The sequence below is a fragment of the Salminus brasiliensis genome, chromosome 16 (genome assembly GCF_030463535.1).
Source record: "Salminus brasiliensis chromosome 16, fSalBra1.hap2, whole genome shotgun sequence".
Classification (NCBI taxonomy): Eukaryota; Metazoa; Chordata; class Actinopteri; order Characiformes; family Bryconidae; genus Salminus; species Salminus brasiliensis.
The window spans coordinates 32628434-32650296 of record NC_132893.1 but is presented as its reverse complement, the minus strand read 5'-3'; the positions used below and the strand labels follow the sequence as shown (position 1 = coordinate 32650296).

The 21863-nt window shown below is 46.1% G+C and overlaps 1 protein-coding gene across 1 annotated transcript; it reads left to right on the top strand.

Annotated features, from left to right (window-relative positions):
- Nucleotides 1–1300: 1300 nt before the first annotated feature.
- On the top strand, nt 1301–21050 carry bnip3lb (BCL2 interacting protein 3 like b). Its single transcript, XM_072658660.1, has 6 exons — nt 1301–1584; nt 8144–8366; nt 11249–11318; nt 13247–13341; nt 15696–15845; nt 16168–21050. The coding sequence occupies exons 1-6, from the start codon at nt 1533–1535 to the stop codon at nt 16214–16216; spliced, it is 639 nt and encodes a 212-aa protein (XP_072514761.1). The 5' UTR covers nt 1301–1532; the 3' UTR covers nt 16217–21050.
- The last annotated feature ends 813 nt before the right edge of the window (nt 21051–21863 follow it).

Below are 21863 nucleotides of genomic sequence, written 5' to 3'. Positions count from 1 at the left end.
GGTCAGAAAGGTCAAGCAGTCTACGCAGGCATCCTGAAATGTAGGGATTTAACCAATAATCACATAATTAGTATGTAGGGAATGACAAGGGCACTGCTTAGGGACCCTGTGAAATGGAGTGGACTCATTTATTGGCTGGTTTATGATGACCCATGATGGCTCATAGCCGCATAGCAAAGCATAGCTGTCTTCTCTAGTTGTCAGTGTGGGGTTGGCTAGCTGAAGGGATGGGTGGTTGGGTCTGGTGGGGTTAGCTTTTAGCCTAGCACCACATCAGCTCGACGTGCTGCAGTCAGCCCTTCTCCGAGCGGTGCTTCACCCTCACCCTCACAGCCCTTTACTTCCATATTCTCCAGAAATATGGCGCCATGGCGTTTGGCCTGGAAAGGCTTTTGCTAGTAGGCTGGGTTTAGGTTTTGGAATCGGCCCGTTTACAGCTTGGCTTATGCCAAGATACACAGTTTCCCATCCTGGGACACCTTCAGACACCTTCTAATTTGCATCTAATTGGACCTAGTTTAATTACTCATGCAATTTCACACCAGTAACTCTTGCAGTATACTCCAACCTGAATCCTAGATCCTAACAGCAGCTTGATTTTCAAGTCTAGGGGATTTTAATGTTGTTTAATCTGATATACAAATACACAGTGGAGTGTGATCACGTTCCTCCGGGACCACGGTGCAACATGGAGCAACTCAGCACTACACAAGAGTACATGATGTGCAGGTTTGCAAGCAAAATTGGTTAAGCAATAAACAAATAAAGTTAATAACAACAATAAAAATTATATATTTGGTATATTTCTATATATTTTTAACTGTAATTTACCAAGGATTTCTTTCTGGGGTGTTTAGGAACATCACTGTCATCACTGCAAACCAGACACTTTCTGATTTATATTTATTTATTTATATATTGCAATAAATATAGCTAAATTTGATCATATTTCGCTTTGTTGACATCCATCACAGGACATGCTGTACGGCTGTACGCTGTTCCTAACCGCTGATTGGTTTACAGCTCCGTTGGGCCCGCCTCCTTTAACATGTACGTATTCTCATTGGTTAATTCAGCGGTCAATAAAACAGTTTAACGGTTAAATTCCCCGTTAAGCAGCAACCGTGTTAAACTCCGCGAAACTAAAACTAATAGCAATATATTTAAAGTTGTCCACTCTTTTTGTTAAATATAGAGATATAAAAAAATATAAATGTTAAAAATAACCATTTGTTTATCTTTCTGTTTCGCCTCGCCTCATTACGTAATCCTCTTTCTTCGATATCATTGGCCAGATCCGCGCTTGCGTCATCACAGCGAACAGACTGCGGCTCAACTTCAAAACAAACCCCTTCTGTAAGAGGGGCGAAATATACGAATAGGGCTGCTGCTTTTTTCTCCAATAAGAGGATCTTCTTCGCTGCTACGCGTCTCTGTGCACGTCCCAGGGTGTGTGTGTTCATGTTGTGAGGGACTGGCAGTCTTACGCAAGCCTCCCAGTACACACACACACACACACACGCACGCACGCCATGTCCGACGGTGCTGCTCCGACAGACAACAACGGAGAGCCGGGATTAAACGGTATGTAGCGCCGTTTCTCTGCTTTGCACTACGTTGTCATCCACCTAGAGTGAAAGCCAAGCCTTTATTGCGCGATATTTGACCGATTCGGACACTTTTCCATCGTTGGTTTTGTGTAAAATGCGATCCTTGTAGTTCAACACTTCTGCGGAGAAACATGGGGCACCTTTTTGTGTTGACGACGGCGTGAGCCAATGAAAAGGCGCGGATTGTGAAAAAGGGCGGGTTCGCGGGATGGAGCGACATGCTCCGGACCAATCAGCGGGCGTATAGCGTTAGCAGGCTGGCTGTGGTCATTGTCAACAAGACGGGGGGCTGAAAATGGAGATGGTCAGCGAGCTGCAGATGTGTGAAGTTTATTGTTTTTAGAGTTAATTTTACACGCATGTCGCTTACAGTGCAGAAGTTAGGCGGTATAGCGGGTTGTGTGTTTTGTGAGAGATTGAATTTAGCAGGGCTGCTTGTGTTTCAGTCACAAGTTTAAAGGTTAAGACTAGAAGGTCTGGTGGTCTGGGGGCTAACCTGCCACACTCCACTTCAACTGCCCCCCAAAAAGGCTTCCATAGAAGAAGCACTTACATGGTTCCCTAAAGAACCAATCCTTTCAGTAGATGATCATTGAAGAACAGTTCCACATCATGGAAAGGTTCTCTATTAATTAAGGGGGTTCCTTCAACCTTCATCTTATCACAGGATAGGGGGTTTCTAATAAAGTGGCCAAGGAGTGAATACAGACGATAGGTGTTTCTAATAAAGTGGACAAGGAGTGGAAACATGGAATAGGTGTTTCTAATAAAGTGGCCAGAGTGTGGAAGCAGAAGGTAGGGGTTTCTAATAAAGTGGCCAGTATGTGGAAGCAGACGATAGGTGTTTCTAATAAAGTGGCCAAGGAGTGGAGGCAGATGATAGGTGTTTCTAATAAAATGGCCAAGGAGTGAAAGCAGACGATAGGTGTTTCAAATAAAGTGGCCAAGGAGTGGAGGCAGAAGGTAGGGGTTTCTAATAAAATGGCCAAGGAGTGAAAGCAGAAGGTAGGTGTTTCTAATAAAGTGGCCAAGGAGTGAAAGCAGAAGGTAGGTGTTTCTAATAAAGTGGCCACTGAGTTTAAGCAGAAGGTAGGGGTTTCTAATAAAGTGGCAAGCGTGGAAGCACTACATAGGTGTTTCTTATAAAGTGGCCAAGGAGTGGAAACACAAGAGAGGTGTTTCTATTAAAATGGCCAAGGAGTGGAGGCAGATGATAGGTGTTTCTAATAAAGTGGCCAAGGAGTGGAAACACAAGAGAGGTGTTTCTATTAAAATGGCCAAGGAGTGGAGGCAGAGACGTGTGTTAGGCTTGTAGAAATGGTCATGCCTGCATCATCACACTTGAACAGAAACGTGAACATGCCTCAGGCTAAATGGGCTCCAGGTTTGAGGTCCTGCAGACGTCAGTCAGCTTAGCGGGTCGTCATGGCTTTCGTATGTGCCGTCCTGCATGCCCGAAATCGCTGGAAAGCTCTAACAGCAGTGGTTTTATGGCTGTTGTCCATTTGTGTCTAAATATTGAGACAGGCCCGAATGCAGTAAAGTCATAAAAGCCCTTTCTGTCCTGCCTGTCACACCAGGCTGAGAGTAAACAGCCAGTCAGCACTTCACTGTTGACTGAGCTAAAAGCTGGCAGAGAGAGAGAGAGAGAGAGAGAGAGAGACACTGACTCCCACAGCATGGGCCTGAATCTGTCCTGGACCTCTGGCTGCTCTATTTCTGTTGGTCGGGACGTGTGGACGTTTTGGACGTGTGGACGTTTTGGACGTGTGGAAAGTGCAGAAAGTGGTCAGGAAATGGAAAGTGGGAAGGGGGGGAGAGTTAGGGTTGTGCGACATGACATTTGAGCTGGTGGCCTGTTCCTTCTTATGTAGCATGCTGAGCATGTTGTTCCATGTAAAAGTGGGTTACCGTGTCATCCGGGGTGTGATCCGCCTTCGTGAGGATGAGCAGTTAGGCCAGATCTTTTGGAAATCACTATTATACACTTAACGGACAAAAGTATTGGGACACCTGCTCATTTATTGTTTCTTCTGAAATCAAGGGTATTAAAAAATTAAGAGCTTCTCCTGCTTTTGTTGGACTAACTGTCTCTACTGTCCTGGGTAGAATAAGGCTTTCTACTAGATTTTAGAGGAGCATTGCTGTGAGGATTTGATTGCATTCAGCCACAAGAGCGTTGGATGTTGGATGATGATCACCACCCCACCTCATCACCCCCCAACTGTTCAACTCATCCCAAAGGTATTAGATGAAGCACCATCACCATTATTCCAGAGAACACAGCTCTTCCACTGCTCCACAGCTCAATTCTGGGGGGCTTTATACCCCTCTACTAGCCCACGCCTGGCATTAGGCAGCATGGTTCCATTAGGTTCATGTTTATTTATCTGCTCCAGAGAGTCCTATTGTATTGGCAGTACTTCTGTAGCTGTGTGTGTGTGTGTGTGTGTGCATTTGCACGTGTCTCAGCAGTGGGTGCAAATGAAAGTGGCTGAATGCATTCATTACATAGGGGTGTCCACAAACATTTGGACACATAGTATAACTCTGGACTGCATAGTGCAAGGTTCTAGGCTTCATAACCCAGGATCAGAGTAACCTACAGACGTCGTATCAAACAGCAAATGCTAAATGCTAAATGTTGCTAGGTGGTTGCTATGGTGTCAATGAGTTGTTGTTGTATCCCAGGTGGTTGCTGTTGTGTTGCTTAGTGGTTGCAATTGCTAAATGCTGTAAATGTGACTAGGCGGTTGCTATGGTGTTGCTGGGCTGTTGCGGTATCCCAGGTGGTTGCTGTTGTGTTGCTTAGTGGTTGCATTTGCTAAACACAATAAATGTTACTAGTTGGTTGCTATGGTGTTGCTGAGCTGTTGCGGTATCCCAGGTGGTTGCTGTTGTGTTGCTTAGTGTTTGCAATTGCTAAATGCTGTAAATGTGACTAGGTGGTTGCTATGTTGTTGCTAACTGTTGCTTTATCCCAGGTGGTTGCTGTTGTGTTGCTAAGTGGTTGCAATTGCTAAACGCAATAAATGTAACTAGGTGGTTGCTATGGTGTTGCTAAGCTGTTGCAGTATCCCAGGTGGTTGCTGTTGTGTTGCTTAGTGGTTGCAAATGCTGTAAATGTTACTAGGTGGTTGCTATGTTGTTGCTGAGCTGTTGCGGTATCCCAGGTGGTTGCTGTTGTGTTGCTTAGTGTTTGCAATTGCTAAATGCTGTAAATGTGACTAGGCGGTTGCTATGGTGTTGCTGAGCTGTTGCGGTATCCCAGGTGGTTGCTGTTGTATTGCTTAGTGGTTGCAATTGCTAAACGGCAATCGTCCAACCAGCATCCCAGACGCACCAGGACTAGCCCTGAGTCTACTAACTCCCAGTTATCATGCATGCTGTCCACTGTAGGACGACCTGCTCGGCTCCTCTAAACCTGCATGACAGCTGATGCCCCCATGACACAAGACCGGCCAGAATGTTCAGCCTCCACAACCACATGCGTCTGTTTACAACCACGGAGGAAAACAAGCAAGCTTGTGGACGGCAGCTGAGCGCTGATCATTCCAAGTTCTTTGTCAGGATTGGACCGGAGATTGGGCTGTGACCATGTGACGAACCTACCAGACCAACACAATCATATGGGAAATAATATTATTATTCCATGCAGCTGTTTATATTTATATACAGTGCATATGGGCATATTATTGATGTTGTTGTTATTATTACTACATGTAAGTGCATACATATGGAACATGTCCCATATGTGTTTTATATATCAGTACTTACATATTCTAAAAGGACAAAAGTATTGGGACACTTGCTCATAGTTTCTCCCGAAATCAAGGGTATTAAAAAGAGCTTGTCCTGCTTTTGTTTGAGCAACTGTCTCTACTGTCCAGGGACCGATTTTTTGGCAGAGCATCGCTGTGAGGATTTGATTGTATGATCGGATTGGATGATCGCCACCCTACCTCATTATCCCAACTCCCTAACTCATGCCAAAGGTACTGGATGGAGCACCACCATCCTTCATTCCAGAGAACACAGCTCTTCCACTGCTCCACAGCAGCTCAATGCTGGGGGGCTTTACACCCCTCTAGCCCACGCCTGGCACTAGGCAGCATGGTGCCAATAGGTTCATGGTGTTGATCTGCTCCAGAGAGTCCTGTTCTATAGCGCCACACAGAGGGCTGGATCAGAATTTGGCACCAACAGCATGAATCCATGGACCCAGCCAGCCTTGTGTCAACAGTCCAGGCCCGTGGAGGTGGTGTGATGGTGTGGGGGGATGCTACAGCCTCTTTAAACGAGTCGAGTTGCTGACCCTGTGCCTCCCTTCATGACCACAGTCTTCTAGCGGCTACCTCCAGCATGACGATGGCGGTGGGTTCAGTGGTCTTCAGTCACTGGATCTGAATTTGGGATGTGTAGAACAGAAGAACTGAAGCTTTGAGAGCTTTGAGGGCAAAAAGTCAGCCGAGGTCCCCGAGTCACATGACCTGAATGTTTACTCAGTTTGAGGAAGTCATGTGCTCGCCCTGTGGATTCTTCCTCTCTCCTCTTCCTGGGAAACCGCTCTGATTCTTTGTCCCCAGAAGCAGCTTTTCCTCACGGCTCGGCTGCTCAGCGGTGTGAGCAAACACAGGCCCTGTGATTAAACACTGGTTTGTGATGAGGCAGCAAAGCAGGTTAGAGGTCACAGCGAGACATGGAAAGTTCAGCCACCCCCCCCACCTCTGCCAAGTCTCGAACAATAAAGATATTTGTGTGTGTGTGTGTGTGTGTGTGTGTGTGTGTGTGTGTGTGTGTGTGTGTGTGTGGGTGTTCCTGCCGTCGCTCACGTAGAGCCTTGAGCAGTGAGCTCAGACGTGGCTCGTATATCAGTGGGTTAGCTCAGGGAGGGAGAGGGAGGCATTTACTGTCCTTTCATCATGCAGTAAACAGAGCTTAGGCCGGGACAGCAGAGGCTTTTGAGGGATCCTCTGTCTCTGTCCTCTGTGTCCGTCTCTGTCTGCCTGTGACTGGCCGTCATCGCTGTAACAGCATTACCTGCACCCTCCTTTAGAGATGGGGAAAGTGTACGGCAGTGCAGAACTGCAGCCTGGTTCTGCGTCTGGTGCGTCCCACTTGCAGTGCAATGGTGTAACAGGTGGTTGCTGTGGTGTTGCTAAGTGGTTGCAATTGCTAAATGCCATAAATGTTACTACGTGGTTGATATGGTGTTGCTAAGCTGTTGCGACATCCCAGGTGGTTGCTTTTGTGTTGCTAAGTGGTTGCAATTGCTAAATGCCACAACTTTTACTAGGTGGTTGCTATGGTTTTGCTAAGTTGTTGCGGTATCCTAAGTGGTTGCTATTGTGTTGCTAAGTGGTTGCAATTGCTAAATGCCATAAATGTTGCTAGGTGGTTATTATGATGTTGCTGGGTGGGTGCTGTGGTGTTGCTGGGTGGTTGTTGTGGTATATCAGGTGGTTGCTGTGGTATTGCTAAGTGGTTGCAATTGCTAAATGCCATAAATGTTACTACGTGGTTGATATGGTGTTGCTAAGCTGTTGCGACATCCCAGGTGGTTGCTTTTGTGTTGCTAAGTGGTTGCAATTGCTAAATGCCACAACTTTTACTAGGTGGTTGCTATGGTTTTGCTAAGTTGTTGCGGTATCCTAAGTGGTTGCTATTGTGTTGCTAAGTGGTTGCATTTGCTAAATGCTGTAAATGTGACTAGGTGGTTATTATGCTGTTGCACTGTGGGTGCTGTGGTGTTGCTAGGTGGTTGTTATGGTATATCAGGTTTTTCAATCAGTAAGGGCCATAAATGTTGCTAGGCGGTTTCTAGGATGTTGTTAGGTGGGTGCTATGGAAAAATGTCTGATCAAAGAGCAGTATACAGGCCTGAATCTCACTATCAGACCGAACAGCCTGGAACTGGATCGCTGTCCATATTTGGAAAACTGAGGAACGACTTACATATATAATAATTATATAAAAAAAGAAGAATATTAATTAGTTCACGATAATAAATGTCATGCTAACATGATCCTCAGTGATTGCAGCCAGTGTCAGACGCCAGCCAGACGTTTTTGGGGGAAAGTTGCTCAGTGCAATTTGGCCAGATGTTCTACTCGAGCGTTGTAGAGACAGTGCAGAGCTTCTGCTGACCCTTGTATCCCTGTATGGGCCGTTTAAACTGCAGGACGGCCAGAGGAGAGTGGAGGACTGTAGCTGAGCAGACGGACACACACTGGGCTGCATGTTTGCTGTGTAAGATTGGGTGCCAGTGGTTTCGCAAACTGTGTCGACATCTCCGCCTAAAAATAGCCCGAAGCCTCTTGAGTGCAGACTACTGGTGAGCTGGGAGGGAAGGAACTCGGAAAAAGCAGAAGTCTGTGTGTGTAATCGAGGAGGAGCTCTTAAAAGTCTGGCAATAACAATAAAGAGAAAACGGTAGAAATGTTGCCATTTAAAACAGATTACTAATCAAATGTATTAGTCATTACTGTCCTTGTGTTTAAGATTTAAGATTTTAATATGTTTCTCCTCCTCAGGCTCGTGGGTGGAGCTGGAGATGAACAGAAACTCAGGCGGCTCTCAGGCTTCGTCCATCAGCCTGGCGACGCCAACTTTAGCCCAGGTGGTTGAGGAGGACGATGGCATAGCAGGCGGCCTGGAGCACGTCCCCTCCTCTTCCTCCATCCATAACGGGGACATGGAGAAGATCCTGCTGGACGCTCAGCACGAGTCCAGCCGCAGCAACTCGTCCTGCGACAGGTAGGGGGTGCTGTGGTGTGCAGACCTTCATTCGCATGTAATTCGATGATGACTCCACTACACCTCACGACTCCAACCCGCTGCTGAACTGAACCGAACACACCCCAAACATGCACACCCTTCACGTTACCTAGGAGACGCAGATACGCCAACGCTGACCCAAAACTAAGGTGATAAACGCCTGTAGGTGAGGCTACCCTTTCATTGGCTATAAATGGGACCTTTTCAGATTTACTGACGAGTACGCATTACTAGATTACGTTCCGGGTCGGGTCGGACAACTGAGCCTAAAATCTCGTAGCACGACCCCGGCTTTACCTATCCAGCTAATGATAGCAATGATGCTAATGATAACAGCTGATGAAATCCAAAAAAAATATATTCTATTGGTCCATTTATCATAGAATTTAAGGCTGATTCACATAATGGACAGTTTCCATTGCCTAGGTCCATGACACCAAGAGCCCTTATGTCCTTGCAATTTGCCCTATGGTATGCTGGGTGCAGCAGCTGCAGTAATGTGGTCGCTATACCGGACAGCAGTGGCAAAGAGAGATCTGAGCCATAAAGCAAAGCTCTCGATGTACCAGTCCATCTCTGTGAACATCCCCACCCTCACTGATGGTCAGAAAGTGTTGGGTACTGATCGAAAGAAAGAGAGAGTGGATACAAGTGTCCGAAATGAGCTTTCTCAGAGGTGTACTGGACACAACCAACAGGGAGGAGACAAAAAGGAAGGCCCAGGACCCGCTAGAGCCAAAAATGGTGATACAAGGCTTTTGCGTGACAGTGACGATGCTTAACTTACTGAGTTTCTGTAAAATTGACAATTTTTTTGGTTCCGCATCGGTTCAGAGTTAGGTGTGCGAACTGGACCAGAACCAGTTCCAAGGGTGCGGGATGGTTTAGTGTCATTGAGGCCGTGAGCCGTAAAGCTCTCGATGTACCAGTCCATCACCGATGGTCAGGAAGTGTTGGGTACTGATCGAAAGAACGAGAGAGTGGATACAAGTGTCCGAAATGAGTTTTCTCAGAGGTGTACTGGACACAGCCAACAGGGAGGAGACAAAAAGGAAGGCCCGGAACCTGCTGGAGGGGGTTAGAGCTCCTGGCTGGCCTGGGAGCGTTTAGGGACTTCCCCATCAGGAGCTAGTGGAACTTGCTGGGGACAGGGATGCCTGGGCTTCTGCGCTCACTCTATTGCCTCTCTAAATTAGCAGTCCTGATCTAGATCTAGTGGATAAGATTAAATGAGATGAGGTGAAAAACTGCAAAAATGCTGATACAAGGTTTTTGCATGACAGTGACGATGCTTACATTAGTAAGCGAGTTGCGGTAAAATTGAAAGGTGTGCAAACTGGACCAGAACCAGTTCCAAGGGTGCGGGATGGTTTAGTGTCATTGAGGCCGTGAGGACTCGAGGGTGGAGTCAGGCATGTTACAACATGAGCAGCTCTGATTGTCCATCCATTGTTCACCAATGCACTCGTGTTTATACACTCATATGCTGTAATTAGAACGCTTCAGGTGTGTGTGTGTGTGTGTGTCAGTGTTTGTTATTAAAGCAGTGTGTGTGTGTGTAGGCGTGTTCAGGGTTGTGTATCATCCTTTAGGCCACTTGTAAGCTGCGTGTTGGTGTTAAACATGCTGTCATAAAGACGCTCTTATCTGAGTCAAATTCAGGGAGTCATATGACTGATGAGTGTTTACCGAAAGAGTCAGAAGGTTCATAAACTTTCTCACACACACACACACACACACACACACTCTCTCTCTCTTAAACACACAACCTCTATCAGTCCATGCGGTACAGTCCATTAAGTGTAGTCAGATTTAAATGGCCCCTTCTAAGCAAAAAGGCTTCTTTAAAAGGGTACTTAGACTCCTAACCACAGTGGAACCCTTTGTGGTTCTATATTCAAGATCTTTTACATAGAACCTTCTCCCAAAGCCTTTCCGACCCCTTAATATAACAGGCAAGGGATCAGGTCACCACACAAGTGCTTCATTGAGTTGTCCTGGTTTTATACAAACCACTGGCTTAACTAAAGAACCCTTGAGGAGGCCTTTTTTGCCGGACCACCTAGCGGCTGGCCTAGAGGAGGCGAATTCGCTTACTGACTGGCTGAGTGGGTGAGGGACTGGCTGATAGAGCTTGTTGAAGCGCACATGCTCAAGCACAGCCTTGCTTGCCTAAAAGAGACATTTTCAGATACTGACGGTCTGAGGACGACATTTAGCCACAGAGCTGACGAGTATCTGAGCTGCTGAGAGGAGTGTGATCTTAGGTAAGCTGAGGTTGGGTCTTCTAGCTTGAAATATGATAGTAAAGGGAAGTGGGGCATTAGCGTGAGTGTCAAAGTCCGTAGCAATAGCATGGCGGCTCAACATCGCTACTGCGGCATCCAGCCTTGCTCATCATCACTACCGCTATCGCTGGGGCAGTGGTGGCTCAGCGGTTAGAGCTCCGGGCTGTTGATAACAGGGTTGTGGGTTTGATACCCGGGCTCGGCAAGCTGCCACTGTTGGGCCCTTGAGCAAGGTCCTTCACTCTTTCTGCTCCCCGGGCACTGGAGTTGGCTGCCCACCGCACTGTGTGTGTGTGTACTCACTGCCTCTATTTCTGTGTGTATATCACTAATATATGTGTGTGTGTGTGTGTGTGTGTTCACTAGCACATATAGGTAAAATGCGGAGAACACATTTCGCTGTACATGCACCTTTACCTTTACCTACTAATAGTGACACCTGGCCTTGTCCCCCAGCCATCATTTGCCCAACAATCATCGTTAGCTAAAACTATTGGGAAAAAAATGCAAATATAAAATGCGAATATGAAACATTGACTGATTTTGTTTGGTTGTTTATTTGTTTTTTTGCAGCCCCCCACGCCCCCACAGTCCTCAGGATGAAGGTCAGATCAGCTTTGATGTGGACAGAGGAGAAACTCAGGTACTGTCGGTGATCTTTCATGGTCATTTCTGCCCCCGGTTTCCCTTTTTTTCGCTTATTTACAGTTGGGCAATGGTACCAAATATTAATGAAATGTATTTAAACTTTTGACTTTGAAGAAAGTAATTAAAATTACCTTAAAAATTCCCTCTCTCATTATTCTGCCATTTAGCAACTAGAAATAATTTTGCGAATCCTAATTGACCTAAAATGGGAAAAGTTTATTCTGATTTCATGTCAGACAGTGAGGAAAAAATGCATGTGTGTCTTTTTATATAGTGTATGTAAACTTCAGTAAAAAAACATTTGCATTTAAATGCATTCAAAAAAGTAAAAATAAGCATTTAAGTTAATTAAATACATTACATTTACATTTATGGCATTTAGCTGATGCTCTTATCCAGAGCAACTTACAAGGTTACTCGTATCACAGAGGAGGGCCAACCTAGTGTTAGGAGTCTTGCCCAAGGACTCTTATTGGTGTAGCGCAGCATAGCCACCCAGACAGGGAATCAAACCCCAGTCTCCCACATGGTGTGGTAGCTCACTGGCAGATAGTGGTGTTATCTGTTGCACCACACCAACCACCAAATACAAACTGTACGCCATCATATGCTGTAAAAGTTCAAGACTGTAGGTTGAAAAATGAAGTCAGCAGTGCAACTCCAAAACAAACTCTAGTTTCTATGGATCTGTGTATTAATGAAATAGCCCAAGCTCAAAGCAGCTCATGAACAAAGACAACGGCCTCGTCAATTAGTGAAGAAGGCCGGATTCTAGCCTTGACACTTTCTCTTATTCAGTAGAACGTCTAGGGCAGCAGGCAGACCTGTGTGTATGTGTGTGTGTGTGTGTGTGTGTGTGTGTGTGTGTGTGTGTGTGTGTGTGTGTAGTGAATGCACTTAGCTATTAAGGGACAGCAGATTTTAATAGGTTCCTTACTAATGGTTACTAAACATGGAGAGATCACTCTTAAGGTGGATTTGCCCTTTCTGGCCGCCCATTGTCCAGAATAGTGCATGTGTGTTTTCTCCTCAGGTGATCGTGGATGGCACTAGTGCTGCTGTGGTAGGCCGTCAACATTTTGGTCCATTTGTTCCCATACACTCAAGGCTTGGGTCTTTGGAAACTTCTAGAAACCTCTTTTATTTTGATTTCATCAAATCATATTTATTTGTATAGCTTTTTACAACTGGTGTCGTCACAAAGCAGCTTCACACAATCAGTAATTAGTAAAAGACAAGAAATCAACATCATAAAAGACATAAAAATCTAAGACCCCCAGTGAGCAGTCAAAGACCACAGTGGCAAGGAAAAACTCCCTCAGAGCTGGAGGAAGAAACCTTAGGAGGAACCAATACTCACAAGGGGGTCCCGACCTGTACTCCTCTGATCAGAACTATTTATTAATTATTGATAAAAGTCACCAAACCATCTAAACTGTGGTACTGCTCAGGTGTGCTGAAATAAGAGCTCTAAGAGTCCATTAGTTTAGGTTTGAACATGGTCATTAGGCAGGTAGCAGTGGTAGGAGGGTGTGCAGATGGTCTTGTATAGGTGTCGGGGGAGCCTGGTGGTCAGACTGGTGGGTGGCGGCTGGTCTGATCCAGGTAGAGGGGATCCCAGCAGTCAGCCTTCTACTAACAGGTCAGTCCGGATGAGCGGATGGCCATTTACGTGAAGAAGGTAAAGAGACAGAGTTAGTTCTGAATGGATTTATAGAGAACAGTATCAGTATCTGTGTGTCTGACTAATCCGGCAGGTCTCAGAGCCAGAAGGTAACACAGACATGGGAGCACCATGGAAATGACCATGAAAAGTAATGAAAGCAGTAAGGAATAAACTGAACAGTGTCTGAAATGGTTTGTGTTTGTTTATGTGTGTGTGTGTGTGTGTGTGTGTGTGTGTGTGTGTGTGCGCACGCTCAGGAGGTGCTGGAAAAGATGAGGGACGACGATATTCTGATGAAGGATTCAGACTGGGTGGCTGATTGGTCCAGCAGGCCAGAGAACGTCCCCCCCAAGTAAGTGCCGTTTGCTCTCCTGTAACCACCTCAGCAGAGCCTGAAGCTAACCGCAGCTCATGCACTATATGGACAAAAGTATTGGGACACACCCCTTAATCACTCAATTCAGGTGTTTGATTCAGTCTCATTCAGGCCACAGGTGAATAAAATCAAGCCCCTAGTCCTGCAGTCTGCCTTTCTTACACACATTAGTGAAAGAACGGGAGGTTCTGAAGAGCTCACTAAACTCCAGCGTGGTTCTGTATGTAATAGGAGACACCGCTGCACCAACAACAACAAGTCAGCTGGTGAAATTTCCTCCCTCCTAGATCTTCCTCCATCAGCTGTGAGTGGTGTTATTACTGAAAAGTGGAAGAGTTTAGGAGGAACAGCTCACAGAGAGCAGCTCAGTGTGAGTGTCTGTCAGACCACGTAAAGTCACAGAGCGGGGTCAGGGCCGAGTGCTGAGCTCAGAGCAGAGTGCAGAAAAGCCTCCAACTGACTCAATAACTGCAGCAGGGCTCCAGACCTGCTGCTGCTGGTAGAGCTTAGAGCAAAGGGGGGGCCGACTCCATATTAATGCCTATGGGCTTAGAATGAGATGTCATTAAAGCTCCTGTGGGTGTAATGTGTAGGTGTCCCAATACTTTTGTCCAACTGTGTGTTTCCTCTACAAACTGCACCATCCAGAGGTCCAGAGTTTTGAGCGTGAACTCTTAATCATTCTTGTCGGTTTTGGAGAGCAGGAGAAGTTCTTATTTATGTCTTACTTCCAAACTGCCAAGTGTGTCTGGATCAGCGTTGTGTCTCCTGTGATTTCATTCAACATATCAGTTTACCCGTGCTGCGCAGCTCAGGCTAGGTTACATGGCTTCTGTTCAAGGTTGAAGAAAGATGGTCAGCTAAACTCGCTGTAACTGTTGCCAATGTGAAACCTAATGAGTAAAGTAAAGTGTACGTTAGAGAACCCTCTGGAGAACCCCCTGCTCTACCACACTACCTTCAGCACTAAAAGGTGCAGGGCAGGCGGTCTTCCAGGCCCAGGGTTGGGAACCACTGCATTGGACAGATCACCAGGTCTGTTCGTTGTAATAAACAGGAGAAAAACACCAGGGGCCCTATTTTGAGCCAGGGGCCCTATGAGCCGTCAACCTCACCGTGCAGTTTGATTTAGGGGGCGTGCCGGTGTGTGTTCGCTATCGTAACGACAGGAAAACTTCTCCTTGTGCATCTCGAAACGCACAAAAGTCATGTACTGAGTCTCTTGATTAATCATAGGTGTGTTTGTTTTGGGCATAACGTGCAGTAATAAACCAATCAGTGTGTCTCTCACCATCCCTTTAAGAGCCAGGTGCGGTCAGACTGACCTTGGCGGGTTGCTATTTCAGTGGTGTAAAGCATGGGGGGGTATACGAGCGTCAGACTGCACGCGCCTGTGTTGACAATTCACTGCCAAGATACCAACGAACGTCTGACTGTTGACGAGGGTCTGCGTTTTCCATTGCTGAGATACAGATACACCCCTCATTTCGAGACCACCGCGCCCGTCAGCGTAGATATAGAACAAGCAGTATTGCTGTTTAAATGATGCAGGCGGAGGGAGTGTAAATACACGGTTGGAGGGGTGTAAGATAGCAATTAGCATCGCAATGCGTCTTGCGCAGGGTGTAAGGTAAGACCTGTACCACTTAAGTGTTATACCATAGCAACCAACACGCAGCCACTTACCAACACCTTAGTAGCCACCCGGCATACCATAACAACCATCAACAGCACCATTGAAGCCACCAGGCAGACAATAGCAAAAACAAGGTAGCAGCACAATAGCAGCTACCTGGGATGCCAGAGCAGTCAGATAGCAACAAGTTAGCAACACCATAGTAACCACCTCGGATACCATAATAGCCACCACCTGGCAACATCATAGCAACCACCTTAGCAATCACTGAGCAAAAAAAAGCAACCACTTAGCGACAACATAACAAACACTTCTCAACCACCTAGCAAAACACCATAGCAACCACCTTGGATACCAGAGCAGCCAGTGGGAACCCTACTTTCCATCCATCATTCCAGACAACACAGTTCTTCCACTGCTCCACAGCTCAATGCTGGGGGGCTTTATACCCCTCTAGCCCACACCTGGCATTAGGCAGCATGGTGACAGTAGGGTCATGGTGTTGATCTGCTCCAGGGAGTCCTATTCTATTGGCAGTACTTCTCTATGGATATTATTCAAGCTGTGTGTTGTGAAAGAGGCAAAACTGAGGATGATGATGATGATGATGATGATGATGATTTTGATTCAGGTGAGAAGAAAGGTGTTTTCAAATGGTGAGCTAACGAATGTGGGCGGGGTTTGTGTCCTTCAGAGAATTCCATTTCCGTCACCCCCGGCGATCAGTGACCCTCAGCATGCGGAAAACGGGAGCGATGAAGAAAGGTGGGATCTTCTCGGCTGAGTTCCTGAGAGTGTTCATCCCCTCACTGCTGCTGTCACACATCCTGGCCCTGGGGCTCGGGTGAGTGCAGATGTGTGCACATGCACAACTCTGACAAAAATTATATCTGGTGTCCCAATACTTTTGTCCATATATTAGTAGACATGAAGTCCTGTATTGAGGAGTTTGAGCGTAGTTCCCTGTTTTGGCCAGCAGAGGGTAGGATTACAACACACTAGGAGCAGCAGTACAAACTGGCTGGCTGGGGAGGCAGTGGGACAGTGGGCACACACACACACACACACACACACACACACACACACACACACAGGTGTTGCACATTAGTATATTTTGTGCATAAGGACTACTTTACACTCTCTCTCTCTCTCTCTCTCTCTCTCAGGGTGTACATTGGGAAGAGGCTGACGACTCCCCCTGCGAGCTCCTTTTGAGCACCAGAACTGATGAAGTGCCTCAGCCCGTGTGGATTCAGGGGGGACGTTGCAGTTTGTACGCGGAATCGGACCCTCCTGCTCGCCTTACAACCACCTATTTTTCTTTTATTTCTACCCTCCCACACTTTCATTAGTACAGTCTGGTGTTTCTCCTGCTTGGCTCTTCCGGTGGGCTCTGCCGAGCTGGAATGTGCCGCGTTGTTAACGGAGATGAAGTATCCCATTCTTATTCCCTCAGTTTTTCTCCCCCTCTTCCTCCTCTTCTTCCTCCTCCTCCTCTTCCTCCTCGATGCTTCATTATTGGTTTTCTTGAGCGATTGCTGTTCAGTTTCCCTCGTGGTCCTAAGTAGATTAGCGTTAGACATTTTGGGGTGTAATGGGGGCGGGGCAAAGAACAACTGAACCATGAGAGACTGTTTTTTTTGTTGTTGTTAAAAAAGGATGTGACCCCAAACCCAAGACTTTTTGCTTACTTTTAGCGGCTGGGTAGCACACGATCCCCCCCATGTGACCCCAAAAAGGGATCAAGCGACTCCTAGTGAGAGTAAATACATCAGCATCAGCTTTGATGGCAGAGCTTCTTCTGACAAGCGGAGAGTTATTTAGAAAAGTAGAAGAATTTCGTTGATTTATAGGCGTTTTAATTTATATTCAGCAGCTTCAGTGCTTCACTGATTGATTGATTGATTGGTTGAGACGTTGGTTGTAAGTGCTCAAGGATTTTGGACTTGCCGTAGATTCCATACCCAGCCAGTACTGAGACCTGGACTTTTGATACTTTCTAAAAAAGGATCCTCCTCAAGACACACTCAGTCAGCTTAGGGACGAGACCTGTTACATGTGAAACTGATGCTCAGTGTTTTGTATGATGTATTTAATTTAATGTTACTCAGAACCTAGCTACCATCGGTATGGGATGGGGTCTATGGGACTTTATATGGAGAGAGACTATTGCTGTGTCTGTCCATGTCCATGTCCTTGTCTGTTTTGTGTGGTTTTGCTCACCCTATGTGTTCCTTTCACTGCAGAACAGGCTTATGTGAAGCGTTTCTTCCTAACAGTGATATTTCTCCGTTCTGCATTATGCAGTTCTTGAAAACCTTCGTCTGTCAGCTTAATTAGGCTCAGTTTAATCAGCCTGAATGGCATAAAAGGCATCGGATCAGCTTAACTGGCATTAAGTTCGATTAAGTGGATGGAAACGACCTCTAAAATCATTACAGCACGCATTTTGGGCTATCACTTGGAAACATATATATACACTTTGTGGACAAAAGTATTGGGACACCTACTGGAGCTTTTTAAACCCATAAGCAGTAATATGGAGTTGGTCCTCCGTTGCAGCTCTACCAGCAGCAGCAGGTCTGGAGCTCTGCTGCAGTTACTGAGTCAGTTGGAGGCTTTTCTGCACTCTGCTCTGAGCTCAGCACTCGGCCCTGACACCCCCCCCACCCCCCGCTCTGTAACTTTACGTGGTCTGACAGACACTCGGTAGACACTGAGCTGCTCTCTGTGAGCTGTTCCTCCTAAACTCTTCCACTGTTCAATAATAACACCACTCACAGCTGATGGAGGAAGATCTAGGAGGGAGGAAATGTCACCAGCTGAGTTCCTGAGTGTTCATCCCCTCACTGCGCTGACAAAAATGATATCTGGTGTCCCAATACTTTAGTCCATATACTAGTATGTATAGTACCTATGTAGAAATTACATCCTGTATTGAGGAGTTTGAGCGTAGTTTCCCGTTTTGGCCAGCAGAGGGTTACAACATACTAGGAGCAGCCGTACAAACTGTCTGGCTGAGGAGGTGGAAGCTCTAGGAGGGAGAAAATTTTACCAGCTCACTTGTTGGCTCCTATTACAGAACTACGCTGGAGTTCAGTGAGCTCTTTAGAACCTCCTGTTCTTTCACTAATGTGTAAGAAAGGCAGACTGCATGGCTAGGGGCTTGAGTTTATACACCTGTGGCCTGAATGAGACTGAATGAAACACCTGAATACAGTGATTAAGTGTCCCAATACTTTTGTCCATTTGTGTATGTAGGCCAGAAAGACAAACTACATTATACAGTATAGAAAAATACCTTACAATATTTGAGTGATACGTCATTAAGGGGGACTTTTTTGTCCCCTGGGTATAAATTTGTGTTAGAAATACAGCTAAGAACTGTAAGACTCGCCTACAAACATGAACAGTATTGAAAAGATGATAAAATCAAATAAATAAGCCGACGGGAAATGTACCGTCACAACTGCCAGGACTGGTACAAGAATTGATCTTATTTGTTTACTGTTGTAATCAATAAATATCTCAACTTATCAATTCCTATTCTCTATATCGGCTCAGCCCCTGCAAACGAGGGTCGCCCTCAGTGTTCTCCAATCCCTCAGTTGCCCAACCCACTCATTGGTACTCTTCCCCCAATGGTAACTGATACTGGGAGGGTGAGGACTGACACGCACAGCTCCTCCCACACATGCCGAACAAGCCACCGCCTCTTTTCCAACTGCTGCCGATGCAACGTCGCCAGGCCACCAACGCACTCTGGCGGAAGCGCCGGGTACCCGGCTCTGATGCATCGGCTATCAGACGCCCGTGCCGGCCAGCACCACACTAATGTGTTGTAGGCCGAGAGAGCGAGCCATTGACCCTCCCAGAGAGAGCGAGGTCAGTTGTGCTCTCTCAGGCTCAGGCTGCTGATGGCAGGCATTCGTACCTACGATCCTCCGGTCGCACTGGTAGCTCCTTAGTCCGCTGGACCACTTGGTGCTCACCTCAATCAAATGAGATTGATTGATTGATTGATTGATTGATTGATTTATTGACTGAAGAGGATTCAGATAGGTTAGTTTTGCGTGACGGGGTGGTTTGAATCGCTAAAACTCTGGTAGTTCGTGAATGAATGAATGAACTTTATGTATCTGGGCCACATTCTGTGCTCATCGAGTGGTCACACAAAAACCTCATATCTCCAAAAAATTGTCACTCAACTTTCAATGAAACTCAATGTAAAAAGATGTAATTCCAAGCCATTTTGGAGCAATCCTATTGGTCCATTCATTATAAAATTTGGACACGATGTAAAGGACTACTGCCAGATTCACATTAGGTCAACAGCTTTGTCCAGGCAGGTGAAACAAAATCCTGGGGAGTTTTGTGGGTTTTTTTTGTTTGTTTGTATGTTTTGTTTTTTACCTTCTCCAGGTAAAACACTCCTCCTGTTGTGTCGCTTCGTATAACCCCGCCCCCTGTTTGGGGACGTGCTCTTTTATTTTCCCATTCTGATTCAGGACTAGAGGACAGTAGATTAGGATTTGCTTTGCTGATGCCAAACGCTTGATTCACAGCCCCCTGTGCCTGACCTCACCTTTAACAACCCCTTTGCTTTTGTGTTTCAGACAATCTGTGTGTGTGTTTGGATATGTGTGTGTGTGTGTGTGTGTGTGTGTGTGTTGCCAAGCTTTCCTCTGCCGTATTTAATGTCCCATGAACATGCACAGCTGTCGGGGAGCTTTTCGCATGCTTGTTTATTTGTTGTTTTGTTGGGTTTGAGTTCGTGTTTAGTTTCCTGCTCTTCAGTAAAACTCGAGACGGGCGAGTCCGCAGATCTGACCGGGTGGCCGGTTGGATGGACGCCGCAGAGGCGAACGGAGGGGATGGCGGTGGGTCTTGTTTGCATCAGGGGTTTTTAAATCATGGTCGAGGAACAGTATAGAGAGATGCTGTGGAAAGGGCGCCACCTAGAGTCTGAAACAACCTCCTTTAATAATTTTTAATAATAATAAAAAAGCCTTGTAACAGTCACAGTTTGTCAACCAAACTTTTTTTGTTGTTGTTTTTTTTTCCTGGACATTTAAGATTGTTTGACATTAAAGTTTAAGGAACAAGCTGCATTAATATGCCCAGACTTTCCTGTTGTTTGCTCTGCTCTGTTTCATCGTGGTTATTAATGCAGCGTTTGCACTCTATTGTTCTCCATTAGCTTCTCCTTCTGGGATCAATAAGTCGAGAACCGCCAAACGTAGAAACTTCGGGAAGTTCTTGTAAATTACTTTTCTACGTTTTCTTTTTTTCATACTTTTAAAGAAAATCTAATCCCATAACGGGCCGTTGTGACATCATCAAAGGTAAAGGTGCGTATTTGTCATATGTGTGCACTGTACTGTACGTATTTGTCACTGTACAGTGTAATGTGTCCTCCACATTTAACCCATCTGTGGTAGTGAACATGCACACACACTAGTGAACTAGGGGCAGTGAGTACACACACACACCCAGAGCGGTGGGCAGCCAACTCCAGCGCCCGGGGAGCAGAGCGGGTAAAGGGCCTTGCTCAAGGGCCTAGCTGTGACAGCTTGCCGAGCCCGGGAATTGAACCCAAATCCCACAACCACTGAGCCACCACTGTCCCTCACAGGCTTGAGCTGGCTCTTCACTCCCACTGTGCTAACGCTAAGCCTCTCAATATAACGGTATTACTAGAGTAAACTAGAGCTGGATACCACAGCAACACCTTAGCTACTACCTGGGATACCAAGACAAGTCAAGACAACCATGTTCATCATTAGTGTCATTTCTACAATTCGGTGCCTTTTGCGTCCCCAGTACTTAAAAATGTGAACAATATAATTTCTGTAAATCCCTCTGAATTAATAAAAACTTTTCAAATGTTAAACATAAAGCATCTAGTCTGACCCAAAAAATAACTGTATGTATTTTACACTGTTTTTATTTATCAGAAACGAGGGGTTTTCCCATGTCCCTGCTGTTGTGCGTTCTGTTTTCATGATGGAAATATGAGGAATAATCATAAAAATCTTTTAATATTGTTTTTATTACGTCCCTCAAGTTACTGTCCACCCTTTTATGTCTTAGTACTGTCTCTTAGTTGTGTTAAAGTTAACACACACACACACACACACACACACACACTGGCAATACGGTCGGCAGCCATTACTATGGCTTTGAACCCACAACCCTATCATCAATAGCCCACCACTGCCCATAAGTGCCCATAACAGTGCCCATAACACAAAAAGTGTGCTAGTGTCACCATAGCAACCACCATGACATCATGACCATCAAGTACTGTCTCTTATTTGTGTTCAAGTTAACAAACACACACACACACACACACACACTGAAAATACGCTCGGCAGCCATCACTTTAGCGCCCGGACAGCAGAGAGGGCTTTAAACCCAAACCTGGGCATCGAACCCACAACCCTATCAACCCTATCATCAATAGCCCACCACTGCCCATAAGTGCCCATAACAGTGCCCATAACACAAAAAGTGTGCTAGTGTCACCATAGCAACCACTTATCGACACCATCATTCCAGAGAGCACAGTTCCTCCACTGCTCCACAGCTCAATGCTGGGGGGCTTTATATACCCCTCCGAGCGATGAGTTAACACTCGTCAGAGCTTATTAATGGATGCAAGACCTCATAGGTGTGTGTGGTGGAACACTGGGGTCCCTGTGAGACCCCATTCCTCACGTACTGCCCAGCTTTGTGACCTCAGGCCAATGCAGGGTCGTTTGAGGTTCTTCAAATCTCCCTCTCACTTATGTCATGTCTCCATAATCTGTCTGCACTGCCCCCTAGTGGCTGAAATGGGAGTTAAAGGGTGTGTCCCAGG

Coding starts and splice junctions, on each gene's coding strand:
- bnip3lb (XM_072658660.1), top strand. CDS start 1,533: ATGTCCGACGGTGCTGCTCCGACAGACAACAACGGAGAGCCGGGATTA. Junction 1,585..8,143: donor CGGAGAGCCGGGATTAAACG/GTATGTAGCGCC, acceptor TCTCCTCCTCAG/GCTCGTGGGTGGAGCTGGAG. Junction 15,846..16,167: donor ATCCTGGCCCTGGGGCTCGG/GTGAGTGCAGAT, acceptor TCTCTCTCTCAG/GGTGTACATTGGGAAGAGGC.